This window comes from Dasypus novemcinctus, chromosome 21 (genome assembly GCF_030445035.2).
Source record: "Dasypus novemcinctus isolate mDasNov1 chromosome 21, mDasNov1.1.hap2, whole genome shotgun sequence".
Taxonomy (NCBI): Eukaryota; Metazoa; Chordata; class Mammalia; order Cingulata; family Dasypodidae; genus Dasypus; species Dasypus novemcinctus.
Window position 1 is genome coordinate 86,041,645 of NC_080693.1, and position 25,373 is coordinate 86,067,017.

The 25,373-nt window shown below is 54.5% G+C and overlaps 1 protein-coding gene and 1 pseudogene across 5 annotated transcripts in view; one reads left to right on the plus strand and one right to left on the minus strand.

The window, feature by feature from the left end:
• CCDC57 (coiled-coil domain containing 57) overlaps positions 1 to 25,373 on the minus strand; it is a 146,126-nt gene that overhangs the window by 67,943 nt on the left and 52,810 nt on the right. For 4 of the 5 annotated variants that reach the window (XM_058284943.2, XM_058284944.2, XM_071210858.1 and 1 more), the window contains 6 exons: positions 24,410 to 24,572; positions 23,727 to 23,861; positions 12,955 to 13,117; positions 11,986 to 12,138; positions 4,641 to 4,744; positions 3,387 to 3,587 (listed from right to left, as the gene is read on the minus strand). In XM_058284943.2, coding sequence (XP_058140926.1) covers positions 3,387 to 3,587; positions 4,641 to 4,744; positions 11,986 to 12,138; positions 12,955 to 13,117; positions 23,727 to 23,861; positions 24,410 to 24,572 — 919 coding nt within the window. Of the gene's footprint in view, positions 1 to 3,386; positions 3,588 to 4,640; positions 4,745 to 11,985; positions 12,139 to 12,921; positions 13,118 to 23,726; positions 23,862 to 24,409; positions 24,573 to 25,373 lie in introns of all 5 variants that reach the window. The other variant, XM_058284942.2, reaches the window with a different exon arrangement.
• On the plus strand, positions 5,943 to 7,499 carry LOC139437233 (basic helix-loop-helix ARNT-like protein 2 pseudogene; annotated as a pseudogene).

Sequence of the window (25,373 nt, forward strand, 5' to 3'; positions counted from 1 at the left end):
TTTCAGCATTCTGTCTTCTGTATCATTTATTCTTTCTTCTATAATTCTGAGTTTGCTCTTGTGTGCCTCTAATGTGTTTTTTATCTCACTTACTGTGTCTTTCATTCCCATGAGCTCTGTTACTTTTCTATTCAAGATTTCAGATTCTTCTTTGTGGAAGCAGATGTAGCTCATGCATTTGAGCACCCGCCTCCCACATGGGCAGTCTTGGGTTCAGTTTCTGATGCCTCCTGAAAAATAAACAAACAACAAGCAAAAAGTAACGAAAAAACCAACTGAGGGAAGCCAATGTGGCTCAGTGGTTCAGCACCGGCTTCCCACACACAAGGTCCCAGGTTCAATCCCTGGCACCCTAAACTGAAAAAAAGGAAAAAATTCTTTCTTGTGCTTGCTCAGTGTCTATCTTGATGTTGTTATCTCTTCAGCTACATTGTCTTTCAACTCATCAATTAGATTTTGGGAATTTGTGTGCATTTCATTAATTAGTTGTCTCAAATCCTTCATCTCTTCTGGTGCTTTGATATATTTCTTCCCTTGGGCCATATCTCCCATCTTTTTTTTTTTTTTTTTAAGATTTATTTATTTATTTCTCTCCCCTCCCCTGCCCCCATGCCCCAGTTGTCTGTTCTCTGTGTCTATTTGCTGCGTGTTCTTGTCTTTGTCTGCTTCTGTTTTTGTCAGTGGCATGGGAATCTGTGTTTCTTTTTGTTGCATCATCTTGCTGTGTCAGCTCTCCATGTGTGTGGCACCATTCCTGGGCAGGCTGCACTTTTTTCGCGCTGGGCAGCTCTCCTTATGGGGTGCACTCCTTGCACGTGGGGCTCCCCTACGCGGGGGACACCCTTGCATGGCAGGGCACTCCTTGCATGCGTCAGCACTGCACATGGGCCAGCTCCACATGGGTCAAGGAGGCCTGGGGTTTGAACCATGGACCTCCCATGTGGTAGACTGACGCCCTAACCACTGGGCCAAGTCCGCTTCCATCTCCCATCTTCTTAGAATGGCTCATAACTTCCTGCTGATGTCTAGGCATCTAATTAGGATGTAGTTTGCTCAGATGCTCAGTTTCTCTCTCTTCTGTAGGGATTTCGTGGTGGGAGGCTCTTTGATTCTTGGCTTGACCTGGATCATTAGGATTGTCCCTGTTAGTTGCTCAAAACCGCACTCTGGACCCAGTAACAGGTTGCAGACCCTCTTTATTTTGGGATTTTCTCACGTGCACTTCCTTATCCTGCCAGCAGACCGCACTCTTTGCCAGCCCTCTCAGTTCAATGCCTGGTCAGAGAGTGTTTGAGTTTTGTGGTCTCAATTCCCCTCCTTTGTCCCCTCTCTTCTGGGTGGTGTCCAGCCTTCGGCTGGTGTCCTATACCCTGGAAGTTCTTTCCTGGGCAGTTTCAGTCTGTCCCCTAGCTGTTTTTTCCAGTGAATTCTTGAACGCGAGGGGCTGCCCTGCCTCCAGGTGGTTGTAGCTGGAACTGCACTGTCTCGGACGCCATCGGGGGTCCTGTCGGTGTGCTGCTCTGCAGTAAGGCATTTGTGGGAGGTGCTTGCAGATTCATGAAACACTCATGGACCTCTGATTTTAGTGTCCACCATGATTTTCCCACCCCATCATTTCTTTTAGATTTGTTACCTGGTTTTTGATACTCTATTGTAAGGAAGGGCTTTGCTTCTCCTTTGTCTAAGTCACTGGACCAAACCTTTACTCCCACTGTGTGTTATCCTGGAACTGGCCACGGCAGCCCCTCCCACTGGTTCTGTAGCTCTCTAATGGGTCTCTGCGCTGGCACCAGCCACTTTCCAGGGGCTCTGGAGGAACCAGAAATGGAGAGACCAAGAGCTGGGCCCTAGGTGCTCGCTGTCACGGGACCTGCAGGGCAGAGCAAGGAGCTCATCCGCACGCGCATGCACGCGTGCACACGCAGTCACTTCTCTCAAACCACAATTTGCCTCCCCTCTCTCTCTCCTCCATGGGCTCAGACACCTAGCTGTGTGGTCTTGGGCACCTCACATCCCACCCACGGGGTGCCACGACTGCAGGCTGCTGAGCCAGAGGAATGAGGCCTGACGTGCAATCCACAGGAGGCCACAGGGCTGTCTGCCGCAAGCCCACGCACTTCATTTCTGAATTCTGCTTCTTTGCACCGTCTCTTCCCCCTTCACTCCAAACAAGCGGGGACCGAATGAACCTCGCCAGGGCTGCTAGCAAGGGCTTCTCGGGCCCGTCCACTCTCACCCAAGTGCCCTGGTAGTGCGGGGCCTGCTGCCCGAGTCGACCTCCACTCTCTGGAGGGGCTGGAGCTCTCAGGCATCCACTCACCCAGGGACCCGGGCGCCCTTTGGCCCCAGCCGTGCCTGCGCTCTGCCCCTTTCTTCCTTAGGCTGGCCTTGCTCACTGCCCAGCCTGCGCCTCGCCAGCTCCGGCCACTCGTCAGCTTCCTGGTGCAGCCGAGAGGGTGGGCTGCGGCTTTCCTTCTGCCCTTCCCTATCCACGGCCCCCGTGTCCTCTGGTGCCAGGAGACGAGCTGCTGGCCTGTGGCCGGGGCCTCCCTGCCATTCGGGCCCCATCCCCCTCAGTGCCCTGTAGCACCAGCCTACGCCTCGAGCCCCTGCTGAAGGCCAGCTCCTCGGGGTCCTCACACAAGGTCTCGAGGCGGCCTGGGGATAACGGAGGCCCCCTGCCAGCTCGGACACTCGTGGTCTGAGGCCACGCCTGTGCTGGGAGCCCTGGCCCACCTGAGTGGTGGAGTGAGACGGCGCTTGGTGCCAAGGATGAGGACCCAGGCCGACCAGGCACTGTGTGGTGCCAGCAGCGCCCCTCACCTGGACACAGGTGGCCAGGGAGCACCTGCCTGCCCAGGGGTCACGACCCCTCTGGGAGCCTCATGAAAACTGAGGCCACTTGGTGGACAGGACCACTGTGTGCAGCTGTGCTGGAAGCGCAAGCAGCTGACGGTCTTCACTGCAGTGGAGACCCAACTGGCCACACCAAACACGGATTCCCACACGAGATTTAGAGGCAGGGGCGCCCAACAAGTGGGGGACCTAGGCACCGCGAGGAATCCAGTCAGTCCAGAGCCCAGGGACCCTGCAGGCGGGCGAAGCAGGAAGAGCACCTGGCAGCGCTGCTTCCGCAGCAGACCGGGGCCAGGCAGGCGGGATGAGGGGGGTGGGCCCCTTGGCGGGGGCCGGGCAGGCGGGACGAGGGGGGTGGGCCCCTCGGCGGGGGCCGGGCAGGCGGGACGAGGGGGGGGTGGGCCCCTCGGCGGGGGCCGGGCAGACGGGACGAGGGGGGGTGGGCCCCTCGGCGGGGGCTGGGCAGGCAGGACGAGGGGGGTGGGCACCTTGCGGGCTGGCAGCAGATCGAGGCTGAGCGCGACACCCACCTCTGCCCCGAGTGTGGCCCTGTCTGGGGCCTGCGGCTGCTCCCTGCTTGCGGCCTCTGTGCCTTCCTCTCCGGCGGCCCCGAGGTGCCTCTCGAGCTCAGACACCTGCTTCCGCAGCTCCAGAACCTCCAGGCGCACCTGCCCCACCTCCTGGAGAAGCTGGCGCTGCCCCGCGCCCGTGCCTGGGGCTCTCAGCCGCACCTGGGAGCCGTGAGGAGGGGGCGTTAGGGAGTGGGAGGCAGGCCCAAGAGAGGAGGATGGGCACGACGAGCGTGGCGCAGGGAGGAGGCCGTGAGGGGCCCGCGCAAGGAGCGTGCTGCTCAGGCTCCTTCTCTCCAGCGACGGGGTCCCCCAAGCCGCCCCGTCAGGGTGCACGGGCCCCACGGCTGCGCCGGGAGAGTCTGGACAGGGACAGACGTCCTGAAACTCCCCACCTAGAAACCGCTCCTGCGGAGTCCCTGTGATTACCCAGCAGAAACAAGAGCCCCTGGAAACCTGCAAATTGCCCGCGGAGCCCACGTTCCTGCCCCGCCACCAGGGCGAGGTGAGACGGGAGGCGGGTGGAGCGCGTGCACGGAGGTGAGGCGTGAGGTGGCCCAGACACCGCCCGACGGGCGTGAGGGAAGACGGCCACGCGGCTCTCCCCACCCACGCCCTCCTGGTCAGCACGTGACACGTCCCAATCGGGGACGCCTGTGGAGGCGGCAGGTCACCGCAGTGAGCGGCGGCCGGTGGGAATGTTCTCCACCGCGGCGATGGGCAGACTGCGCCGTGAACGTGCTGAAAACCACCCAACAGTGCGCCTCTCGCGGGTGGGCTCCATGGCCCGTGCGTCACATCCCCGCAAAGCCGCCCAAGCCAGCAGCGAAGCACGAGGACCCGGCGCCGCCTGGCGCGGGCTGGGGCCTGTGGCCATGCCAGCCACGCGCTCCGGTCAGAAGTGCCGCCACCCAGAAGCCCAGCTTGGGCTCCGCGGGTACAGCGCGCTGGGGCAGCCACGGGGGCCCAGCCCTTCCCTGCCCGGGGACAGGCCCAAGGGCACAGGGAGGGCCCGGGACGTCTGGGGGCCCGTGGGGACATCGGAGTCCGCAGCAGGGCCCGGAGCCGCCAGGCGCCCCCAGACGCCACCCAGAGCCACATGAAGGCGCCCCCCCCCCCCACCTTCCTGGAGGGAGGCTGAGGGCCGCGTGGCCCAGGCACACCCTGGCCCGGGAGCTTCGTGGTGCCCCCCACCCCTCCGCAGGCAGCCCTTACCGTGCGCCGGAGCTGCAAGGCCAGGGTGTCGAGCAGCGCCACTCTGCCCCCCAACTTCCTGACTGCCAGCGCGGTGGCCGCCCCAGTGTCCTGCAGAGCCGTGCCTGTGGGGAGGGGGCTGTGAGTGTGGACAGGGCCGAGCGTCCAGGCCGGGGTAGGGTGGCTGCTCAGTGAAACAGAACACAACCCCCCCACACTAGGGTATCTGGGTGGTCCTTTAACTACGAAAGGACCAAACTCACAAGATGAACCTTCCCGCAGGAAAACGCTGGGCTCGGCTGGTTTTAAAGTTGAATTCCACCCAGTCCGAATGGGGCCGTGAGGTAGGTCCAGGCCCACCTCCCTCCTGAGCACAGACGCAGCGATTCCACATCAGACACAGAACGAAGGCCACGCCCGGGCGAGAAAGCACGGCTGGGTCTCGGGGCTCCGGCCACCTGCAGCGAGCGCCCCCCTGGGTGCTACGGCCCAGCCAGCCCCAGCCCCCAGCAGGGCCCGGTGAAGCTGCCCGCTGGGGTGGGCCCAGGGAAGGGAGGCCGCAGGAGGCCCTGCCTGCTCCACCCTGCCATCTGGCCGCTGTGGAGACTGGGGGGCCTGCCCACCCCCCCTCCTGCCCTGTCCTGGGGGGCACGAAAGCGTGGGGGATTTCAGGAGAATCGCGTCCGTGTGCAGAGTCCCCACGGTGCCCACGTGTGACACTGAAGCAGCCGCGGATGCTGAGCCCGAGCCGTGGCGAGGGTGCCCCGGGCTGCGGGGAGCGCGGCAGGGCAGGCCAGGAGGCTGCAGAGGCCTCCAGAGGCCAGCAGATTTGGGCCATGACCTAAGAGGGCGGGCGGCCGCCGGGCAACACAGATCAGAACGGGAGCAGGGGGTCAGTAACCCAATACACAAAATGCCCGGGACCCAGTCCAGACCCCTGGCCATCCTGACGCCAGGACAATCGCCACCTGAACAAGAAGAGGCAGCACCAAGGAGGCATAGAGGGGGCCATGGCAAGGCCTCCAGAGCAGCTCGCACGGGGTGAAGGGCCGCGACACGCACTGCTTCTCTGGTTTCCAGTCACACGAGCCCAGGGACAAGCAAGGAAGTGATTCCCGCCCACCCCAGGCAGGAATCTAACATGAAAAGTGAGAAAAGCTTTCTCTAGACAAATCTCAACTTCCAGAGGAGGCGGATCGGAAGCTGGTGAACGTCAAGGAACAGTGAAAGCCTTTCAGAGACACTCGCACAAACCGGAAAGCCGAGGGAGAGCAAATGAGGACCCTCAGCAAAAAGCGGTCTGCAAAGGTGCCTCTGGCACCCATGGCGCGGACACCAGGCAAGCGCACGGTTTACGAATGGCTGACAAACCCTGGAAATCTGTAAAGGGCACGACAGATGCTCACCTGGGGGAGAATTACAGAGCTTCGTCTGCTCAGGATCGGGAGCTCAGACACTTAGCCTTTAAGACTGCAGAAGTTTCCTATTTGTTGTTGGATGTGAAAGGGGAAAATTATCTTTGTTTCTAAATCATCTCCAGAACGCTTAATAGGATTAGGATAGCTCGACTGAACAAGTTTATTTGACCTCTTACATCCAAAAGATGTTGCCAAAGTAAAGAACAACTTTCTTCTTTTATTTTTTTTTTAAGATTTATTTTCTCTCCCCTTCCCCCCGTTGTCTTCTCTCTCTCTCCATTTGCTGTGGGTTCTTCTGAGTCCGCTTGCATTCTCCATGGCACTGGGAGTCTATGTCTCTTTTCGTTGATCATCATGCTGCATCAGCTCTCCATGTGTGCGGCACCACTCTGGGACAGGCTGCAATTTTTTCATGTGGGGCGGCTCTCCTTATGGGCGCACTCCTTGTGTGTGCAGCTCCCCTACGTGGGGGACACCCCTGCATGGCATGGTACTTCCTACGCGCATCAGCACTGCGCGTGGGCCAGGTCCACACGGGTCAAGAGGTCCTGGGTTTGAACCTTGGACCTCCTATGTGGTGGGCGGACGCTCTATCAGTTGAGCCACATCCGCTTCCCAACTTTCTTCTGATATTTCACTAAGAGAGAAGCTGACAGATGCCAAAACTGATTTACAGGTTCTGTTATTTCTTCCCTGGAAGGACTTGTGTGAGTTCTGACTCAAGACGATCCTCCTCTGTCTGGAAGAGCTGTAAAGTCTGTCAAAGAAGAGCACGGAGGCCTACCCAGCTCCACGAAGAAGGATGGTAGAAGATTCCGTGCTGCCCGCTGCGCTGGCTCCTGGAGAAGCCTCCAGACACTGCTGGAGGGGGAGAGGGACGTGGAGAGGCAGCAGGGCTTCGGCTGCTGGCTGCCTCTGGAAGCATCACACACTGTCCCACAGAGCAGCACAGAGGCCAAAATCAAAGCTGCTCAGTTTATAACCCAGCTTGCCATAAACAGAAAATCTGTGTTGATCAAAGGGCAACAGCAATTTCAGGACGTCTGCATCAGGAACTTCTGGGAACAGCTTGCTAGAGATTTTTCATCAAGATGACCACAGCAGTTTGACTGACAAGCAGGAAGCAGTTCTGCAGAGCAAGGAGGAAATATTTATAGATTCCTGTGAATTCAGAGTGAAAGACAGCTCTTTCATACCTTTAAAAAGCCAGTGGTTTAGTTTCACAAATCCTTGGGCCAAAGAACTGGAATACGTTGTGTCCGTCCTCACTCTGGTTCTGGGGGACGGTGAGGCTGGAAAAGCTCCGTTACATCCCCACCTGGTGAGTCCTGTGGACGGACTTGTCCTGTACGCCGGGAACGCTGACCGGAGCAGTACGTGGCGCTGGCAGGATCGGAACAGACACTGCAGATGGGATTGTGGGTTTCCCCAGGTGGCAGCCGTCCTCCTCCTTGGCGACTAAGGAGACGCACTTCCACCGCGAAGCGCAAGAGGATGGCTCCCGGGCCTCTGGAAGGCCAGAGCTGGAGGCTGCCAGCAAAGCAGAGCCCGCCGCTCTCCACGCCGACGGGCCGCCCCTCGGGACGGGGGCCATGGGCAGCGACGGCACGGCCACGGCTGCCTTCACGGGTTCCTCGGGCGCACGAGGGGGTCCGGGAGCCCCGGGGACCTCAGTGACATCAGTGGACACTCCAGCGTTTGATTTAATTCCAAAACTGATAACCATTTTAAAGCACTTCATTTTCAAAAACCATTTGCTCTTCGGTACTGCATCTTCTCTTTTATTAGTAGCAGTTAATACTACTCCCAGGGTCCATAGATCGGCACCTGCTCTCATGGGAATATGGGGAAATATGGTGTTCTGCTCTCGGGAGACCCTCTCGGTTCTTTACAGACCCGTTACCTGCAGAATGGCTTAAAACCCACTAGCAACTGTATTTTTTGGCTAAAATGTTTTTAACTAAGAATATCATATATGTTTTTGTTTCTTGATATGGTTTTTGATTCTGGATAATGTGATATATTGATATTTTCCTTACATCTAAGATTCACTTAGCATAGATCTGTGTTACTTGGAACATTCATTCCTCATGGACCTATTCTTAATTGAGGACAAGGCTTATACGCTTTAAGAAAATGGTGAGGACTTTAACATTTAAAGGGGGCAGCAGACTTGGCCCAGTGGTTAGGGCGTCCGCCTACCACATGGGAGGTCCGCGGTTCAAACCCCGGGCCTCCTGACCCATGTGCAGCTGACCCATGCGCAGTGCTGATGAGCGCAAGGAGTGCCCTGCCACGCAGGGGTGTCCCCCGTGTAGGGGAGCCCCACGCACAAGGAGTGCACCCGTAAGGAGAGCCGCCCAGCGCGAAAGAAGGTGCAGCCTGCCCAGGAATGGCATCGCCCATACGGAGAGCTGACACAGCAAGTTGATGCAACAAAGAGACACAGATTCCCGTGCCACTGACAACAACAGAAGCGGACAAAGAAGACGACGCAGCAAATAGACACAGAGAACAGACAACTGGGGCGGGGGGGGGGGGCGGTTAGGGGTAAGGGGAGAGAAATAAATAAATAAACAAATAAATAAATCTTTTTTAAAAAAAACATTTAAAGGGACAGTGTAATTTACCATGAAAACCACAACGAATCCCGCATCCCATCGTTGCAGACCTGGGCAAGAAGGAAGCAAGCATTTTCATGCGCAGCAGAGTACTCTGAGGTGGATTTTAAGTGAGATGATTTCTTACTTAAAATTCAGGAAAAGAAGCTTGGAGAGTTTCAGCTTTGCTCTCTGAAGAGGAGCCATCCTATGGCCCGGATCTGATGATCAGCTTCTGCGTGTAAGGCTTACTCTTCATATAACCACTCTAAGTTTCCATGATAGATAGAAGAGGTTTTAGCAATGGAGTAGTCATGGAGGAAGAAACGGGCCAGGCAGACTAAATGTCTTGTGTAAAGTCACACATTATTTTTGGAATATTTTATGTGAATAAACCACATTTCTTTCGGTTTCACTGGTTAATTTAATTAACTGACCCAGGAACTAATCATGGCTTTCTAGATTATTAGGCAACTACAGGTATTATTGCTGGTAACCAAAGGTAATGCTATAAATGGTAGGTACATTTTAAAAATTGGTCCAAGGGAATGAGAATATAAAAACTAATTTTAAAACTATTAATCTTGCTCAAATTGAGTATAAGAAGGAATATTTAGAATGCTCTATCTCTACCTTTTTGAGGCTCAGACTTCTACATTACCATATGTATTTTAAATTTTTATTCTCCCCCACCCTCCAAGATGGCTCCTCATGTGTCTGCTCATCTTTCTCAGGAGGCCCTGAGAACCAAACCTAGGACCTTGTGTGGGAGGCAGGCACCCAATTGCTTGACTCACATCTCCTCCCAGTACCATATGTTTTAATAGCGTTTTATAGTTTTACCAACTGTTTTCCCATCTATTCTCATTCATGCCTCACAAATGAAAGATAGGCTGGAAAACTGATGGGGAAACCTGAGGCTACGATATGGGTTCGAATCCAATTTTCTTTCTCTATATGATGCTACACCCTTCAGCTCATTTCCCGCAGAGCCTCCCTCCCTAAAACAAGGCATTATTTTGACCCTGCATGATACCTTCTTAGGCTGTAGGTGACGGATTAGAAATTTCATTAGCTGTGTTTATGGTGAACATGCCAACAGACTGCAGCCCAAAGCAACTGTTTCTTTCAGGCATGAAGTCGGCGGTGGTCATGTAGGCACGCCCTCCTCTGGAGCTGATTCAGGGCTCTGGCAACATCAGTGGGTCAGCACCCGAGAGACACCCGGGTTTAGAATAAGCCAAAGAAACCCCAGAAGATGGGACTGGATTTGCAGTAGCTTAAGCATTATGGTTAAGTCTAAAGAAGGAGGAAAAATTACATTTGCTACATCAGAGGGATCTGCCTACCAACCAACTATTTTAGGGATGAACCATGGCAGGTTGGGTTTGGGCCCCAGAGTCCACCTAAGCCAGGGGTAGCAGGACAGCTCCCGGAGGCTGGACGGCTGCAGCAGCGCAGGGAGGCAAACCCCCATGACGGAAGGCTGGAGAGCCGGCCGAGACCACCTTGCCTGCAGCAGTCTGTGCTCTTTGTAGGAGGGTCAGCAGACAGCACGTGGAGGCCTCTGCAGTGTCCTGCTAACCCACCCATCCTTCTGCCCTGAGCCCAGAACCCCGTATTTGCTTGACTCAGGCATTGTCTAATGCTGTGGCTCTCCCAAATACAGTATTCTCTTCAAAGGGCATTCTATTAACATTTGATTACTTTCTTTAAAAATCTGATTGCATCCCCATCGTTTCGGTGCATTGTTGCACTGCACAGGTCTGGGACACTTTTTTTTTTACCAGGAGGTCCCAGGGAGCGAACCGAGGTCCTCCACATGGTAAACGGGAGCTCAACTGCTTAAGCCACAGCTGCTTCCCCATGTGATTACTTTTAGGAGCAACAGATATTTTATTTTTATGGTTTACACTGTATTACTTTTTTCTCCTGCAAATTAATTTCAGGTATTTTGGTGAAAAATAGTTATCTACAAGTTTAATGAAACTACCATAAGAAGGGTACTCTAGTTCTTTCCTTTTTTTAAATTGAAAAGTATGTTCTGTATTATTATTTTTTAGGAGACCTCACACGTGAAGCAGATGCCCGACCACTGTGCTCTGCCCGCTCTACCAGCTCTTCGCTCTGACGGAGAGGCTGGGTTCCGGCCGCGGGCAGTGGGGGGAGCGCTCTGGTTCTCTCATCTAACCAGGGAAGTGCCAGGATCGGGAGACTCTGCCGAGCTTCATCGGCTGTGGGACCGCAGGCTGCTCTGAGCTCTGAGCTGCAGCTTCCTCAGCTGTTCAACGATTTCCTCTCCAAGTGGAATCTGAACGCCAGCCCCGATTCTGTGATTCCTACCCACAGGACTGGAGCACTAGGGCTGGCTCCAGAACTGTGCTGTCCAGTGCAGGAGCCACTAATGCCAGGTGGCTACTTAGCACCTGAAATGTGACCAGTAAAACTGAGATTTCGAAGCTACATGAAAAAAATGTGAACTATATGTTCACAATTTTACACTGATTGTGTGTTAAAATGACAATACTTTTAGACATACTAGGTTAAAATAAGCATATTAAAGTTAATTTTTCCTTTCCTTTTTGCCTTTTCAATATGGTTACTAGGAAATTTTAAATGACTTACGTATCTCACATGTCTGTTGGACAGTGCTGCTCTAGAACATTTTTTAAGAGGATATTATTGAAGTAGACCAAAGCATAAGTATGATATTTACCTCCAAAAAACTACCGTTTAAAGAACTATCGCTTCCTGCCCCTCGACTCAGCGCATTCAGGTGATTCTGACCCCCACCCCCGTGCCAGACCTTCTCGTGAGGGGATCACGCCCACCCGGTGTCCACAAAGTAGAACAGGAAACGCCTCCTACCACGCCTCGCACAGAAACACAGTCCAGGTAGGACAGAGAATACCGTGAAAGCCCGAACAATAAAAGTCTAGAAGGGAACAGAGGAGAACACACTCGTGCCTCGCAGGTAGGGAATGGGCCCAAAAGCAGTAGCCGTAAAGGAAAAGACGTCAGCTGCCAACAGGAGCGTAAGCTGGTACGAACACTTTGGAGAACTGCCTGGCATTCGCAAACTAAAACATCGCGTAGACCACAGGAAACCAGACAAGACACTGTGTGCCTCCATTTACGTCCACAGGGGAAACCAGCCCGTGGTGTGGGACTCAGGTCGGAGGTGGATTCCGCAGGGCCCCTGGGCACCGGTCAGGGCCTACCACGTCTGTGCCGTGATGACTCACGGAGCTGCACGTTTGCGTTTAGGGGGATTTCTGAATGGGTATGTGTCCACGAAGGAAAGAGTGCTGCAGGCACAGACGACAGAGCACAGAGACGGGATCTCACCAGTGGCAACAGCCCTGGGCTGCACGCTGTGTTGAACGTGGGGATGAGACGAGGACATCTTCGAAGGCTCTAACACATCTCCTAACTGTTCTTCCAGTGCTTTAAATTTATGCTTTAGATTCTGTATTTCTGCTTCGAGGGCCAAAGTATAACCTGCCAAAATAAATAAATGGATAAATAAGTGTGCATATCTACTTGTGCACACACCACAGCTGTACTCTCCCATCCATCTCGCGGAGGCCGTGCACCAGCACTCCGCAGCCTGCCAGCTTCCCTGCAGCTTTGCCCTTCTGCCCCTGCACAGCCATTTCCACGCCCTCGTGCTCTCGTGCGCCATGCCCGAGGCCAGCTCAACCTCCATGTTCTCCAAGAGGATTCAGCGACTGGGGCCAATACTTTAACTACTTCATCCCATAGACTTTTACACACAAAGAGGAACAATTAACGTTTTTAGTCCGGGTCCCTTCGACCCTGTGTCCACCTGTTCACGGCCACGCGTGGTGCACACTGTGGACCGGGCACGGGTGGTGCTGTGCCTGCCACAGCTGTGGCACGACGTCCCCGAGGACGGCCTGGTGCTTGGCCAGCACCTGTGACAACTCCATTTGCTCACAGCCCTTGTCCAAGCCTAAGAATTTGGATTTTACATGTTAGCTACACATTCTTCACTTTTTCCTTCCACTTTACTAATAAAAGTTTATTTTAGATGCTTATAATCATCTTTGGATATAATAATAATCCCTTCTCTTGGAAGAAAAGCATCTGTGATATTTTGCAGCAATTTATTAGAGGGGATTTTACCTTATGAGGCTCCAAGCTGACTCTATTCTGAACCCAGTGGACATGGGTCCTGGCCCCGCCTTCCCTGCCCTCAGCCGCCACCCCTCCGGACCCTGCCCCTCCGCCCCTACCCGGTGGCAGTGTCTGCCACACCACCTGCACCCGGCTGGCTGGTCCCAGGAGTCTCACCACCCGGCTGGGCAGAAGGAGCAGCCGGACCACTGAGCGCCTCCATTTCCCTCCTCATTTGTGCAACAGCATCTCGCAAGCTTGTGTTCTGCTCCTGCAGCCGCTGGATCTCACCAGATGGAAAGTCTTGGCTTATTTCTTCTTCGTGATGCCTTAGAGGTATCTGTCAAATTTTTAAAAAAAGAGTGATGGCTACAAAAGAGACCGAGGGTTGCCGTGGTCTAAGGCTGCCCTCGTCAGCCTCCCTGCCCCAGCTCCCGCCCCTGTTCTATTCTCTGCTTCACTTGGGCTGTGGTCCCTGCTTTTCCTACGACAGCTGTCCTCCTGGGGTGTGATGACCTGCCTTTCTAACATGACCAAAGTACGAAAAATTCTTTTTTCTTCTAGGTTACACAAAGAAAAGACTGATATTTTTCAAAAGGAACTCGAATTGAGAAATTTGATCCTTCCATTTCAGATTTCAGTCCAATGGCCACTTGTCAATCTCTATTGTAGCTAGAATTCGAAAGCTGGATGCCCTGAGAGCTGGCAGGGCTGGAGAAAGTGGAGCCTCACACACTGCTGGTGGAGATGCCAGACGGGCCTGGTGCGCTGCAAACGGCCTGGCGTTTCCTTAGAAAGTGAGACGAGTGCCAGCCTGACCCGGCAACCCCAGTCCTGGGTCGACACCAGCAGAAGCGGCAACGTGGCCACACGGACTCCTGGGTGCAGCTCACGGCAGCGTTCCTCCCACGAGCCCGAAGTGGAGCAACTCGAATGCCAACAGCCGAGGGATGGTGTGTCCACTCATCCAGAGAACAGTATCCGGCCATAAAAAGGAGTGGAGCACACACAAGGATGAGACCAGAAAACGTGCTGCTCAGCCAGAGGCCGAACCGTGGGGTTCCTTTTCTGCAGAACGTCTGGAGCGTGGAGGCTCCTCCGAGGCAGGCAGGAGCCTGGGGGCCGCCAGGGCCCGGAGCCGGGCGACGGGGGGCCTGCTCAGCGGATGTGGAAGTTCAGTTTTAGTTCAGATATGAAAATGTTCTAGAATTAGACGGTGCAAAACTTTGTGAATATACTAAAATCCATTGACTTGTACACTTTAAAAAGGTGAATAAAATGGTATATGAAGTTTATCTCAATTTTTAAAAAAGCCAATCGTTTCCACCACGATGGAGTTGCCTCTGTAAGCAACCAGAACACTGGAGAGACTGCAGAAAACAACGTTCACCACTGGACTTGCGGAAGCGAGCACCAGGCAGAGGTGGCAGAGGGTCATGAAAGGCAGCAGCTTTCCTCAAAAACACAGAGAACAGTTAAAAAGCTGCAGAAACCGGGCAAGTGCTGCAGCAAGTCAAGGCGAAGAAAACAGACCAGCCAGCAGGACCCAGAAGACCCCTGGGCAGCTGGGACACCGTTGGCTAAGACCGGCCTTAAGTCAAAACTATTACAGAGGCGGAGGAGGGCATCGGACGCCGACCAGGGCCACTTCAACCAGAAGACACAGCAGCGCCACACAGGCACCCACCGGCAGAACCCCAAAAGACACAAACAAACACTGGCAGATTTGAAAGGGGAACTAGACGGTTCTACACTAAGAGCCGGAGACTTTGAAACACCCCTTTCAAAAACGCAGAGAACACCTACAGAAGGCCAGGAAGGAAGCGAAGACTTGAAAGCGGAAACCCCTGGGCCTGAGGGACACGTGCAGACCACCCTGCCCAGCGCAGGGACACGTCCCTCCTCCACTGCACACGGGTCATTTCCAGGACAGGCCCCACGCTAGGCCACAAATCAAATCTTAATACATTTAAAAATATTGAAGCCATACCAAGTATATTTTGGGACCATAATGGAATAAAGCTAAAAATCAATAACAGAAAGAAAGCTGGAAAATTTACAAACGTGAAAATTAAATTACACTCTTAAACAATCAAGGGGTCATAGAAGAAATCACAAGGGAAATTAGGAAATACCTTGAGACAAACAAAAACGAAAATACAACATACCAAAACTTCTGGGATACAGTGAAGGCAGTGCTCAGAGGGAAATTTATAGCACTAAATGCCTACATGAAAAAAAAAAGATGAAAAATCAATAACCTAATTTCACACCTAAAGAAATTAGAACGAGAAGAGCAACTAAGCCCAAAGTTAGTAGAAGGAAGGAAATAGTAAAGACTAGAGCAGAGATAAATGAAATAGAGAACAGAAAAACAACATAGAAAATCAACTAAAGCAAAAGTTGGTTTTTTGAAAAGATCAGTAAAAAAGCCAGATAGAAGAGATGGCTGGGAGGAGCTGGGCCGGACCACTCTTTTGGCTGGAATGTGTGGAGAGGAAGTTTTCTTGTGTCCTCTCTTTTTCTTTGTCAGTCTGGCTTTTTTTTTTTTTTTTTTTTTTGATAAAGTTTATCATACTTGCCCATTGATGTGGAGAAATTAAAAAAAAAAAAAAAGCCAGACTGACAAAGAAAAAAGAGAGAACAAAACTAAAATTCTGAATGAAAGTGGGGACATGACTACCAGCCTTAAGAAAGCAAAAAGGATTATAAGAGGGTACTATATGCCAATAAATGAGAAAACCTAGATGAAATGGACCAATTCTTAGAAACATACAAATTACCTCATCTGATGCAAGAAGATGAAATAGAGACATTTCTTGAACAACACGAACTACCAAAGCCAACTCAAGAAGAAAGAGATAACCAGACTAGCCTTATATCTACTAAGCAAATAAAATTTGTAATGAAAAACCTTCCCACAAAGAAAACTCTGGCCCAGGAATATTCACTGGTGAAACATTTGAGGAGGAAATAATACCAAATATGCACTCTTCAAAGAAACTGAAAAGGAGGGGTTAGCTCCTAAATCATTCAATAGGTTGGCATTACTCTGATAACATGACCAGATAAAGAAATTAGAAGAAAACTACAGACCAATATTTTTCATGAGCATAGATGCAGAAAATCTTAAAAGTTTTAGCAAATGGCATCCAGTAATATCTAAAAAAGGATAATATATAATGACTACGTGGGTTTATCCAAGGAATGCAAGTTTGATTTAACATTCAAAAACTCATCAATGTCATCCACATTATTAACTAATTAAAAAAGAAAATCGTATCTCAATATATACTAAATAAGCATTCAACAATATCTAACAACCCATCCTGATAACACTTAAAAACTAGAAATAACAGGAGCTTTCTCAACCTGATGAAGAATATATATGAAAACCAAGAGCTAGCATCATATTTAGTGGCGAAAGAATGGATGGTTTTCACCCTACGATCAGGACTAAGACAAGCACGACTGCTCTCATCATTCCCATGTAGCACTGTGCTAGAGGTTCTACCAATGCAATCAGGCAAGAAAAAAGGAAAGGCATCCAGATCAGATAGGAAGAAGTAAAACTGTCTTAATTTACAGACTATATGACTGTCTATGTAAAAAATTCTTAAGCTACCAAAAAAGCTGTAAGATCTAGTAAGTGAGCTTAGCAAGGTGCAGGACACAACATTAATGCACAAAAAACAATTTTATTTCTATATACTAGCAATAAACAAAAACATGAAACAGTAACATTTACAATAAACATAAAAATAGGAAATACTTAGCGTAAATCTGACAAAAGACATGCAGGACCTATATACTGAAAACTACAAAACATTACTGAGTGAGAAGACCTAAATAAATGGAGAGCTATACCACGTTCATGAGTTGGGAGAATCAATATTGTTAAAACTATAATTTTCCCCAAATTGCACATAATCCCTATCAAATTTCCAATAGGCCTTTATGTAGAAATTTCATGCTAATTCTAAAACTCATGTGGAAAGGTAAAGCACCTAGAATGACTAAAATAACTGAAAAAACAAGGGTAAAATTTGAGGGCTCATACTACCTGGTTTCACAGTTTCCTATGAATCTAAGAACTGAGGACAGTGTGGTATTGGCGAAAGGAGAGCCTTATGGACCAAAGGCACTGACAGAGCCCCACGCGCCAGCAGAGCCCACGGCCACCGTACACAGTGTCACCAACCAATGGAGGAGAGGAAGGACCGTCTTCAACAGACTGTGCTGGGACAGCTTGACACCACATGTGCAAACACCACTCGACCCATCTCGCATGGTTAGGCAAAACTCAATGCAAAACTGGACGCAGACAGAAATGTAAAATGTTGGAGTGTAAAACCTTCAAAATTAAAACACAGAGGATGATTAATATCTGTGACTTGGTGTAGCAGTTTGATATGATTATGAATTCCAAAAACAGATACTGGATTATGTTTGTAATCTGGTCTGTACCTTGGTGTGATTAAGTTATGATTAGGGCTTTGATTGGGCCATGTCATTAGGGCGATAAAAGGCATGGCAAAGGACAGAATGAGGGTTTTTGATGTTGGAGTTTGATGCTGAAGCCTTAAGCTGGAGCTCTGTGAAGTAAGCTCACAGAGGAAAGAGAAGCCAGCCCCAGGAAGAAAGGAATGCTGAGTCCAGAGAGAAGCAAGCCCTGGGAAGAAAGGAACCCAGGAAGCCTGAACCCTCACAGACGCCGGCAGCCGTCTTGCTCCAAGTGAAAATAAACTTTGGTGAAGGAGGTAACTTATGCCTTATGGTCTGGTATCTCTAAGCTCCTACTCCAAATAAATACCCTTTATAAAACCAACCAATTTCTGGTATTTTGCATCAGCATCCCTTTGGCTGACTAATACACTTAGGTTAGGCAAAGAGTTTTTAAGGAGAACACCAAAAGAACAATCCAAAAAAGAAAAGATTCAAACACTGGACTTCATAAAAATTTAAAATTTTTGCTATGGCAAAGCAAGTGAAATGAGCAGCCATGGACTGGGAGGAAACATTTGCCAGCCATATATTTCACAAAGGACATATATCCAAAGTATACAAAGAACTCTAAAAACTCAACAGTAAGAAACCAAATAACACAATGGACAGAAGATGTGAACAAATAAACACATGAAAACATGAAAAAAATGTTCCACATCATTAATCATAGGGAAATGACAGCCACAAGAAGACAGCAGTATGTTCCAAAAATGGCTTTTTAAAAACCTCATCGGGCAAAATGCCGGCGAGGACACAGAGCGCTGAGGATAATCCAGGATGGCACGTCTGCTGTAGGCAGTACTCAACGGATCGTAAAGATAAGCACGCCTCGCCATGGGACCCAGGGGGCACACTCCTAGGAACACACCAAGAGAAATGAAGACCGAGGTGCCTACCAAACCTGTGAAGGCAAACGTTTATGGCACCTTTGTTCACAACTGCTAAAAACTGAAAACAATCCAGATGTCCTTCAGGGGTGAATGGAGAAACTGGATCACGCACTCAACGAGGAGGGCTCTCACAGACGGGGGCAGCCAAAGAACCCAGGCGCAGAGGCGCCCCGCTGCGTGAGTGTATTGACAGGGTATTCTAGAAAAGGCAAACTGGGGGGGAGAACAGAGCAGTGGTTTTTGGGTCAGAGCGGGGAGGGGCTGACAGCCAACGGGCAGTGCAAGGACTTCTGGGGTGACGGACCTGTGCTGCGTTTCCCTTATCGGGTGGTTATGCTCTGAGTTTGTCAAAACTCCTAGGATTATACACACCAATCACAGAATATACTGTAGGTAATTAGAAAACAGTGTTTAAAATCAAACTTCAGTAAATGACTATAACCCACTGAATGACGCAGGAACCTGAGTCTCCACTCACGGAAATAAAAACTGGGGAGAAGTAGATGTGGCTCAAATGATTGAGCTCCGGCCTACCACATGGGAGGTCCTGGGTTTGGTTCCCCGGCCTCCTAAAGAAGACAAGACAGCAAGCTGACCTACTCGGCAGGTGCAGTGAGCTAATGCAACAACGTGATACAAGGAGGAAACCATAATGAGAGACAACAAAAGCAGAGAGTGGAGGTGGCTCAAGTGGTTAGGTGCCTCCCTCCCATATGCGAGGTCCTGGGTGCCTCCTAAAAAGAAGACACAACAGACACAGCAAATTCAAACAACAGAGGAGATAGGGAGAAATAAACAAATACACCTTTTACTAAATAAATAAATAAATAAATGAGGGGACGAGCTTCCTGAGAACCAGATGCCAACTGGGAAATGCAGAAGGAGTGTCGGCGACACCACGGAGTTACTTCAGGCAAGAGACAGGAGCTAAAAGCAGTGGTGGAGTTCAGTGAGGAGTGGGGCTTTAGTCTCAAAGTATCGCCGCACAGAGCAAACCCTTGCTGGGTGTTCCCATGCCACTTAGTGGAGGGACCAAGTTGGCCTCCCAGCAGGGGCGGCCCCCATCTTCTGGGCAGGGAGAGGCACGCAGCGCCCCCGGCGACACCCCCACCCCGCCCTCTGCAGGACTGCTGCCACCGGCCTGCCGTCCTTCACCCCTGCCCAGGGGCGGCGCCAGTGCCTCGGGCCCTGCACTGGTGAAGCCGCTGTCCCAGCACTGAGCTGCCCACACCGAGGGTCAATTCACTTCTCTCTGTTTTGTCACCTGCAGCCAAACCTGATCCTGAATCTTTGGGCAGCAATGTCCTCGATGCCTGGAAGGGGCATCGTGGCACCACTGAGGACAGCTGTGCGAGCCGAGGGCCATGTCAGAGCCTGGCGTCTAGCAGTGAGCGGCGGGGGCCGCTTCTCCTCCCTCCGCCTCTGAGAGCCCAGGGCCTCCTCTGGTCTGCACCAGACCCTGGCCAGGCCCTGGCAGGGTCCCCCCAAGAGGCCGTCCCGGTCCCTCCTCCTCGTACCCGCTGCCCGGGCTGCCAGAGGCCTCTGCACCCTCGAGGGACGCTGTAAGCCACAGGGAGGCCGTGCCATCGGCAGGCAAACGCGTTGCGAGTTCAGACACGGAGATGCAGAAGTGCCCACCGTGGCATTATAATAGTACCAAACAATCCAAGCAGCCATTAACAAGAAGCTGGCTAGGCCGTTAGGGGAGGGCCACAGGATAAAACACACGACCACTCAGATTATGCTTTTCAAGAATTTTAATGACTCGAAAAAACATTTACAGAACTTGGGTGAAAAGGATTAAGATCACACAGCATGACCTTAGCAATGTGTGCATCACACACACGGAACCGTGGCCTCGGAGCTGCATGCAGGTGGGCACGCGCAAGGGCGCACTGGAGGGCCCGGTGAGTCCACACAGCCGTTTTCTTCTCGACACGCCACCGCCGGCTCGCGGCTGCGGGGTCGCTCAGTGTCTGCGCTGGGCCAAGGCTGTGCTGAAATGACCCTTGGTTAAAGAATTTTCCCGAGGGTGACAGCCGGGGCGAGGCCGAGCCTTGCCTCCACCCTCTGCTCCCCCATTTAGCGGGAATGTGGCTATCACATGCTCAGGCGGCAGGCCCAGCCGGCTGGGCACAGCGTCCGCTCAGCCCGCTCAGCCCGCCCCTGGCCCTCTCCCCCGGGGCTGCCCTCCAGGCGGCCTCCGGGAAGCACTGCGCTGCTGTCCACGTGGACCTCCCGCTCAGTGCAGAGCCGGCAGCAGGAGCGCAGGCTCCCTCGAGACGGGACAGCCACAGCACCCCGACTTGGTTTCTTGACGGCCCCTGCCACCTGTCGCCCAGTGTCTGCCAGGAGGGCCCAGCTCAAGCCACAAACACAGGCCGTTGGCAGTGGTTACCTGCAACTGCCCACGCCCGCCCCGCCACCTGCCCCGCCCCAGCACCCTGGGAGGCAGGGGGGACAGGTCCTTGCTGTCCTGTTAGCTGCAGGGCTCTATTTCAGATACCTCTCTTTGCCGTGCCAGCCAGAAACTCGCCACACGCCGCGCCCCGGGTGGTGGCTTGGAGCCCCAGTGGTCCACGCCAGGACCCCGACTTTCTCCTAGTCAAGCTCCTGGTGTCCTCAGAGCATCCTCGGGGGCGGCTTCCTAGTTCTTCTCTGGAGATGGCGGTAGTCAGAGGTCAGAGGGCAGCCTGCGTTCTGCTTGCGTCCTGAAGAGCCCACCGGCACGAGATCAAGGGTACGTGCCACCCAGCGGCAGGGGCTGCTGGCCCACGGCCCAGCTCAAGGCTCACTGTTCACTCAACAAAAAAACTAGCCAACTGGCCCGCCCGACAGCCGGGCTGCACCTGGAGACAAACGTCTTCTTTCAGTTGTCTGCTTGGGGGAAAAATGCAACAGAACAACTTCTGGAAGTGACCAAGGGCAAGGACCATTGGACTTCTCGCCGTGTGTGACGTGCGGACAGCCGCCTCCGCATGGCCCAGGCCAAGTCCACACGGGAGGCCCCGGGGCGTGCGGGTGTGGCAGGCAGGCTCCCCAGGGACACAGACCCCTCGGAGCTGCATGTCCATATGTGCGGTAAACACTGCGTGACTCCTCACAGGCACTGCCTCACGCGGCCATGGGCCAGCAAGCCTGAGCCCCGCAGCACAGGCCACAGCTGGGAGCTCCGAGGAAAGTTTTGGTGAACTGCCAGGAGAAGCTGCTGGCAGACGTGGGGATGGAGAGTCTCCCCTGACTGCTGAACCTTTCCTCTAAGGCATCCAGCTGGTTGGGCGAGACAGCTCTCATCGCTGAAGGCCATCTCCTTTGTTGACTGTAGATGCAGTCAGCTGTAGATGAAACCAACTGAGTAATGACGAGCTAAATCCAGGAAAACCCTCGAGTGGTCGCAGCCAGTGCCTCTGGACCCGGGAACTGGGTGCGGCGTCCCGGCCCAGGTGGCAGGTGAGCCCACCATCATGAGCGCTGGGGATAAGAGGACGGAGGGCAATGGCGGCTGGAGACCACACCTGGCCCCAGCCCTGCTCCTTGGAACCCACGGAATGCGTCCTCCACAGGAGCTGGCTGCTGATCCCCCGGGGGGCTTGTGAACAGACATGGCTTTCGAGCTTGACCCTTGAGCTTCCAACTCAGCAGGTGGGGAGTGTGTACTTCCAACGAGCGTTCCGGGTGGCTCTGAGATCAGCAGTTTGGGGGCGTCCCACGCAGAGTGGAGCCGTGGCCCGTGCTGGCAGGGAAGGACCCCACCCCCTTTAGACGGACACAGGTCGTCCAGCCTGCAGAGAGCAGACGACCGGGTGCCCGCCTCGGAGCCAGCAGCGCCGCCTTCCATGGTGTTTTCCGGAGCAATGAACGCTCCGCAGCCAGCCCCACACACGAGGCAAACGGGACAGGACCCCTTCCTAACGCTACCAATGAGGGTGCTGCCCGGCTGGTCCGAGGCTCCACAGCCAGCAGGGATGGGTCGGCCGCTGCGTCCTGGCCTCACTCACCCCCTCCGTGGGGACCCCTGCCACCCCCCCGCCGCAGCGCCCCCGCGGGCCTGCCCTTCCCACTAGCTCTTAGAATTTTCACGGGAAGTACAATTCCTGGGCTCTGCACACCTCTTAGGACAACAGGAGCTGAGTAAATTCACACCAAGGAATGGCCCATTTCAGGTATTTCTAGAACAGGCTTCCCGCTCTGCTCTCAGAGGAAACCTTGTCACCCTGGGACGAGCACTGCGTGGACAGAGGTGAGGAGGGGTCAGGGCCATGGGGAGGGGTCAGGGCCATGGGGGGGGGGCGTCAGGGCCATGGAGGGGTTGGTCAGGGCCGTGGAGGGGATCAGGGCCATGGAGGAGGGGGTGGGGGGATGGAGGGGAGGGGTTAGGGCCATGGGGAGGGGGGGTCAGGGCCATGGAGGGAGGTTTAGGGCCATGGGGGAGGTATCAGGAGTATGGGGGGCGTCAGGGCTGTGGGGAGGGGGGTCAGGGCCGTGGCTGCCTCTGGGGTGAGGGGTGGGACCAAGGAAAGGGGTGCAGAGCTCCTTCTGGGGGACAGAAATGCTCCGGCTTGGCGGCGATGCGGCTGGCAGGACTCGGGGCAGCACCCTGACGGCCGCGCCTCCCTGAGCAGCCACCCGGTTACAGCGGACAGGCAGGTGGACGGACAGAGGGGGCAGGAACGGCCACCTGCAGGCCCAGAGCAGCCCCCCCACCGTCACGGGCCCAGCTCTGCCCCTGACCAGCGGCGACACCCCAGGCAGGCTGCTGGGCTTCCTGTGGTGCAGCTGCTTCCGCTGCCCACGAAGAGCGAAGGGGAAGTGTGGACACACGGACGATTCAGGACAGACCCTGGCACACGGCAAGCACTCGGCGGCCAGTTCCTGACGCTACGGCCAGACCAGACAGAGCTGTGGGGGCTCCAGCCCAGCGATGGCACGGGCACCGCCAGGCCCCACGGGGGTCCAGGGTCGGGCGGGCAGCGCTCTCGAGCTCACGACGTGGAAACGGCCCCCCCACCGCAGCGCTTTCAGGCTTCAGACCCCTTGCTGTGCAGCCAGCCAAGGGAGCAGGACCGCTTGGACGCCCTGCTGCTGTCGGGGAGCGAGGAAGCGGGGGGAGGAAGGGTGCTGGGTGGGGAGGTGCTGGGTGGGGGGTGCTGGGTGGGGGGATGCTGGGTGGAGAGGGTGCTGGGTGTAGAGGTGCTGGGTGGGGGGTGCTGGGTGTAGAGGTGCTGGGTGGGGGGTGCTGGGTGGGGGAGGTGCTGGGTGGGGGGTGCTGGGTGGGGAGGTGCTGGGTGGGGGGATGCTGGGTGGGGAGGGTGCTGGGTGGAGAAGTGCTGGGTGGGGGGTACTGGGTCGGGGAGGTGCTGGGTGGGGGGTGTTGGGTGGGAGAGGTGCTGGGTGGGGGGTGCTGGGTGGGGGAGGTGCTGGGTGGAGAGGTGCTGGGTGGGGGGTGCTGGGTGGAGAGGTGCTGGTTGGGGGGTGCTGGGTGGAGAGATGCTGGTTGGGGGGTGCTGGCTGGGGGGTGCTGGCTGGGGGAGGTGCTGGCTGGGGGCCTCTGACCTGCGCCTCGTCCTCAGGATGGGGCCCTTGCATCCTCAGCGCAAGCACGGCCTGGTCCCTCTCCAGTGTCAAGGCCTTCAACAGCGCTTCCCTGTCACACAGCGTCCGCTCTGTCGCCTCGAGCTTGGCAGCCACCTGGGGACACGGGGGGCCTCAGCTCATCCATGGATTTCTGGGGAGAAGTGCTGGCCTCTGGCGCGCCCGCGGGAGTGGACGGCAAGTGCGCAGGCAGGAGGGGCTGCGCAGCCTCAGAGCACGGGGCGTGGCCGCCAGCTCCTGCGTGCGGCTCCCTGTCCAGCCAGGCCGCCCAGCGGTACCAGACACAAAAACATTTTGTCCTCAGGTGGAAAACAGAGCGTGAAACACTGAAAAAGGCTGGCTGGTTCAGCCAGGATGCGTTTTTAACACGGTAATTTTCAGTGTTTTCAAATAAGAAAAAGTAACCTGGAAAGAGCCCTAACCCACCCTGTGAGACCCTGTGGTGAGGCTAACCCCGTCACACCCTCCAGTAAGAGCCCAGCCCTTCCTTCACAGGTCTCTGGGACGACTTCCCGCTGGCGTCCACCCCACAGCGCCCGCCCGCAGTGCCCACCCTGCGGTGCCTGCCCCGTGCACCCTGCGGTGCCCACCCCGCGGCGCCCCCCGATGCCCGCCCTGCGGCACCCGCCCGGGGCCTCGCTGACCTGGTCCCTGGCCGCCGTCAGGCCCTGGAGCAGCGCCTCCGACCTGAGGTACTGCTGCTGCTCGGCGGCGTCCCGGCGGCGCTGCCAGTCCAGCTCCAGCTGCACCTTCTCACGCCCCAGCTGCTGCTCCCTCTCCACGGCCTGGGACAGCTGCTGTTGGTACCTGGGGAGACATGAGAGCCAAACACAAAGGTTCCCGGGCCCCTGGAAGCTGGCCAAGCGGGGCTGCGAGACCCCAGGGCCCTGAGACCGCGGGCACACGCCTGGGGGTTACAGGCATAACCAGGCCCGGGGGAAACGTTCCCGGACAGGCACGATCCGAGGAAGGTGAGAGTGGACACGGCCAGACACTTTGAAAAGGAAGGACACTTGGACATCAGGGAGGGCACTGGAGCTAGGAAAAGCCAACGGCTGGCGGCCCTGGACATGCAAGGAGGAGGAGCGGAGAGGGGAGCAGGAAGCCAGGAGGGAGAGGCCTCCACGCACAGGGCAGCAGGATGGGGGGAGAGGGGATGCTCAGACCAGAGCCCCCCTCACAGCGGAGGCGGGAGCAGGAGCGCCAAGGGGGTTAGGGACGTCCACCAGGCTGAAGGCAGACAGCGGCTCGGATGGAAAGTTCTCTCCCAGTACCAGGTGGGACGAAGTTTTAAAGACACTCTGTGGAGAAGTGTTAAGAGCACAGCTGACAAGAAAGGCCTGAAAGATCCAGAGGGGGCACGAGAGCAAGAACGACGCGGTGGCCTCCATGCCAGCACACCCGCTGCTACAGGGCACGGCCCGTGGGGCTGGGCCGGGCCAGACGCTGGCCCACGGCAACCACGAGATACAGACGATGCCGCTTAAAGCCCTGAACTGCATGGTGATTTGCCACAGAGGAAAAACGAAGTACTGCAAGTGGCTTTACCGTCCAGAGGGAAAACAATTTTGGACCTAGTATTCCACACCTGGCTAACTGAGCCTTACA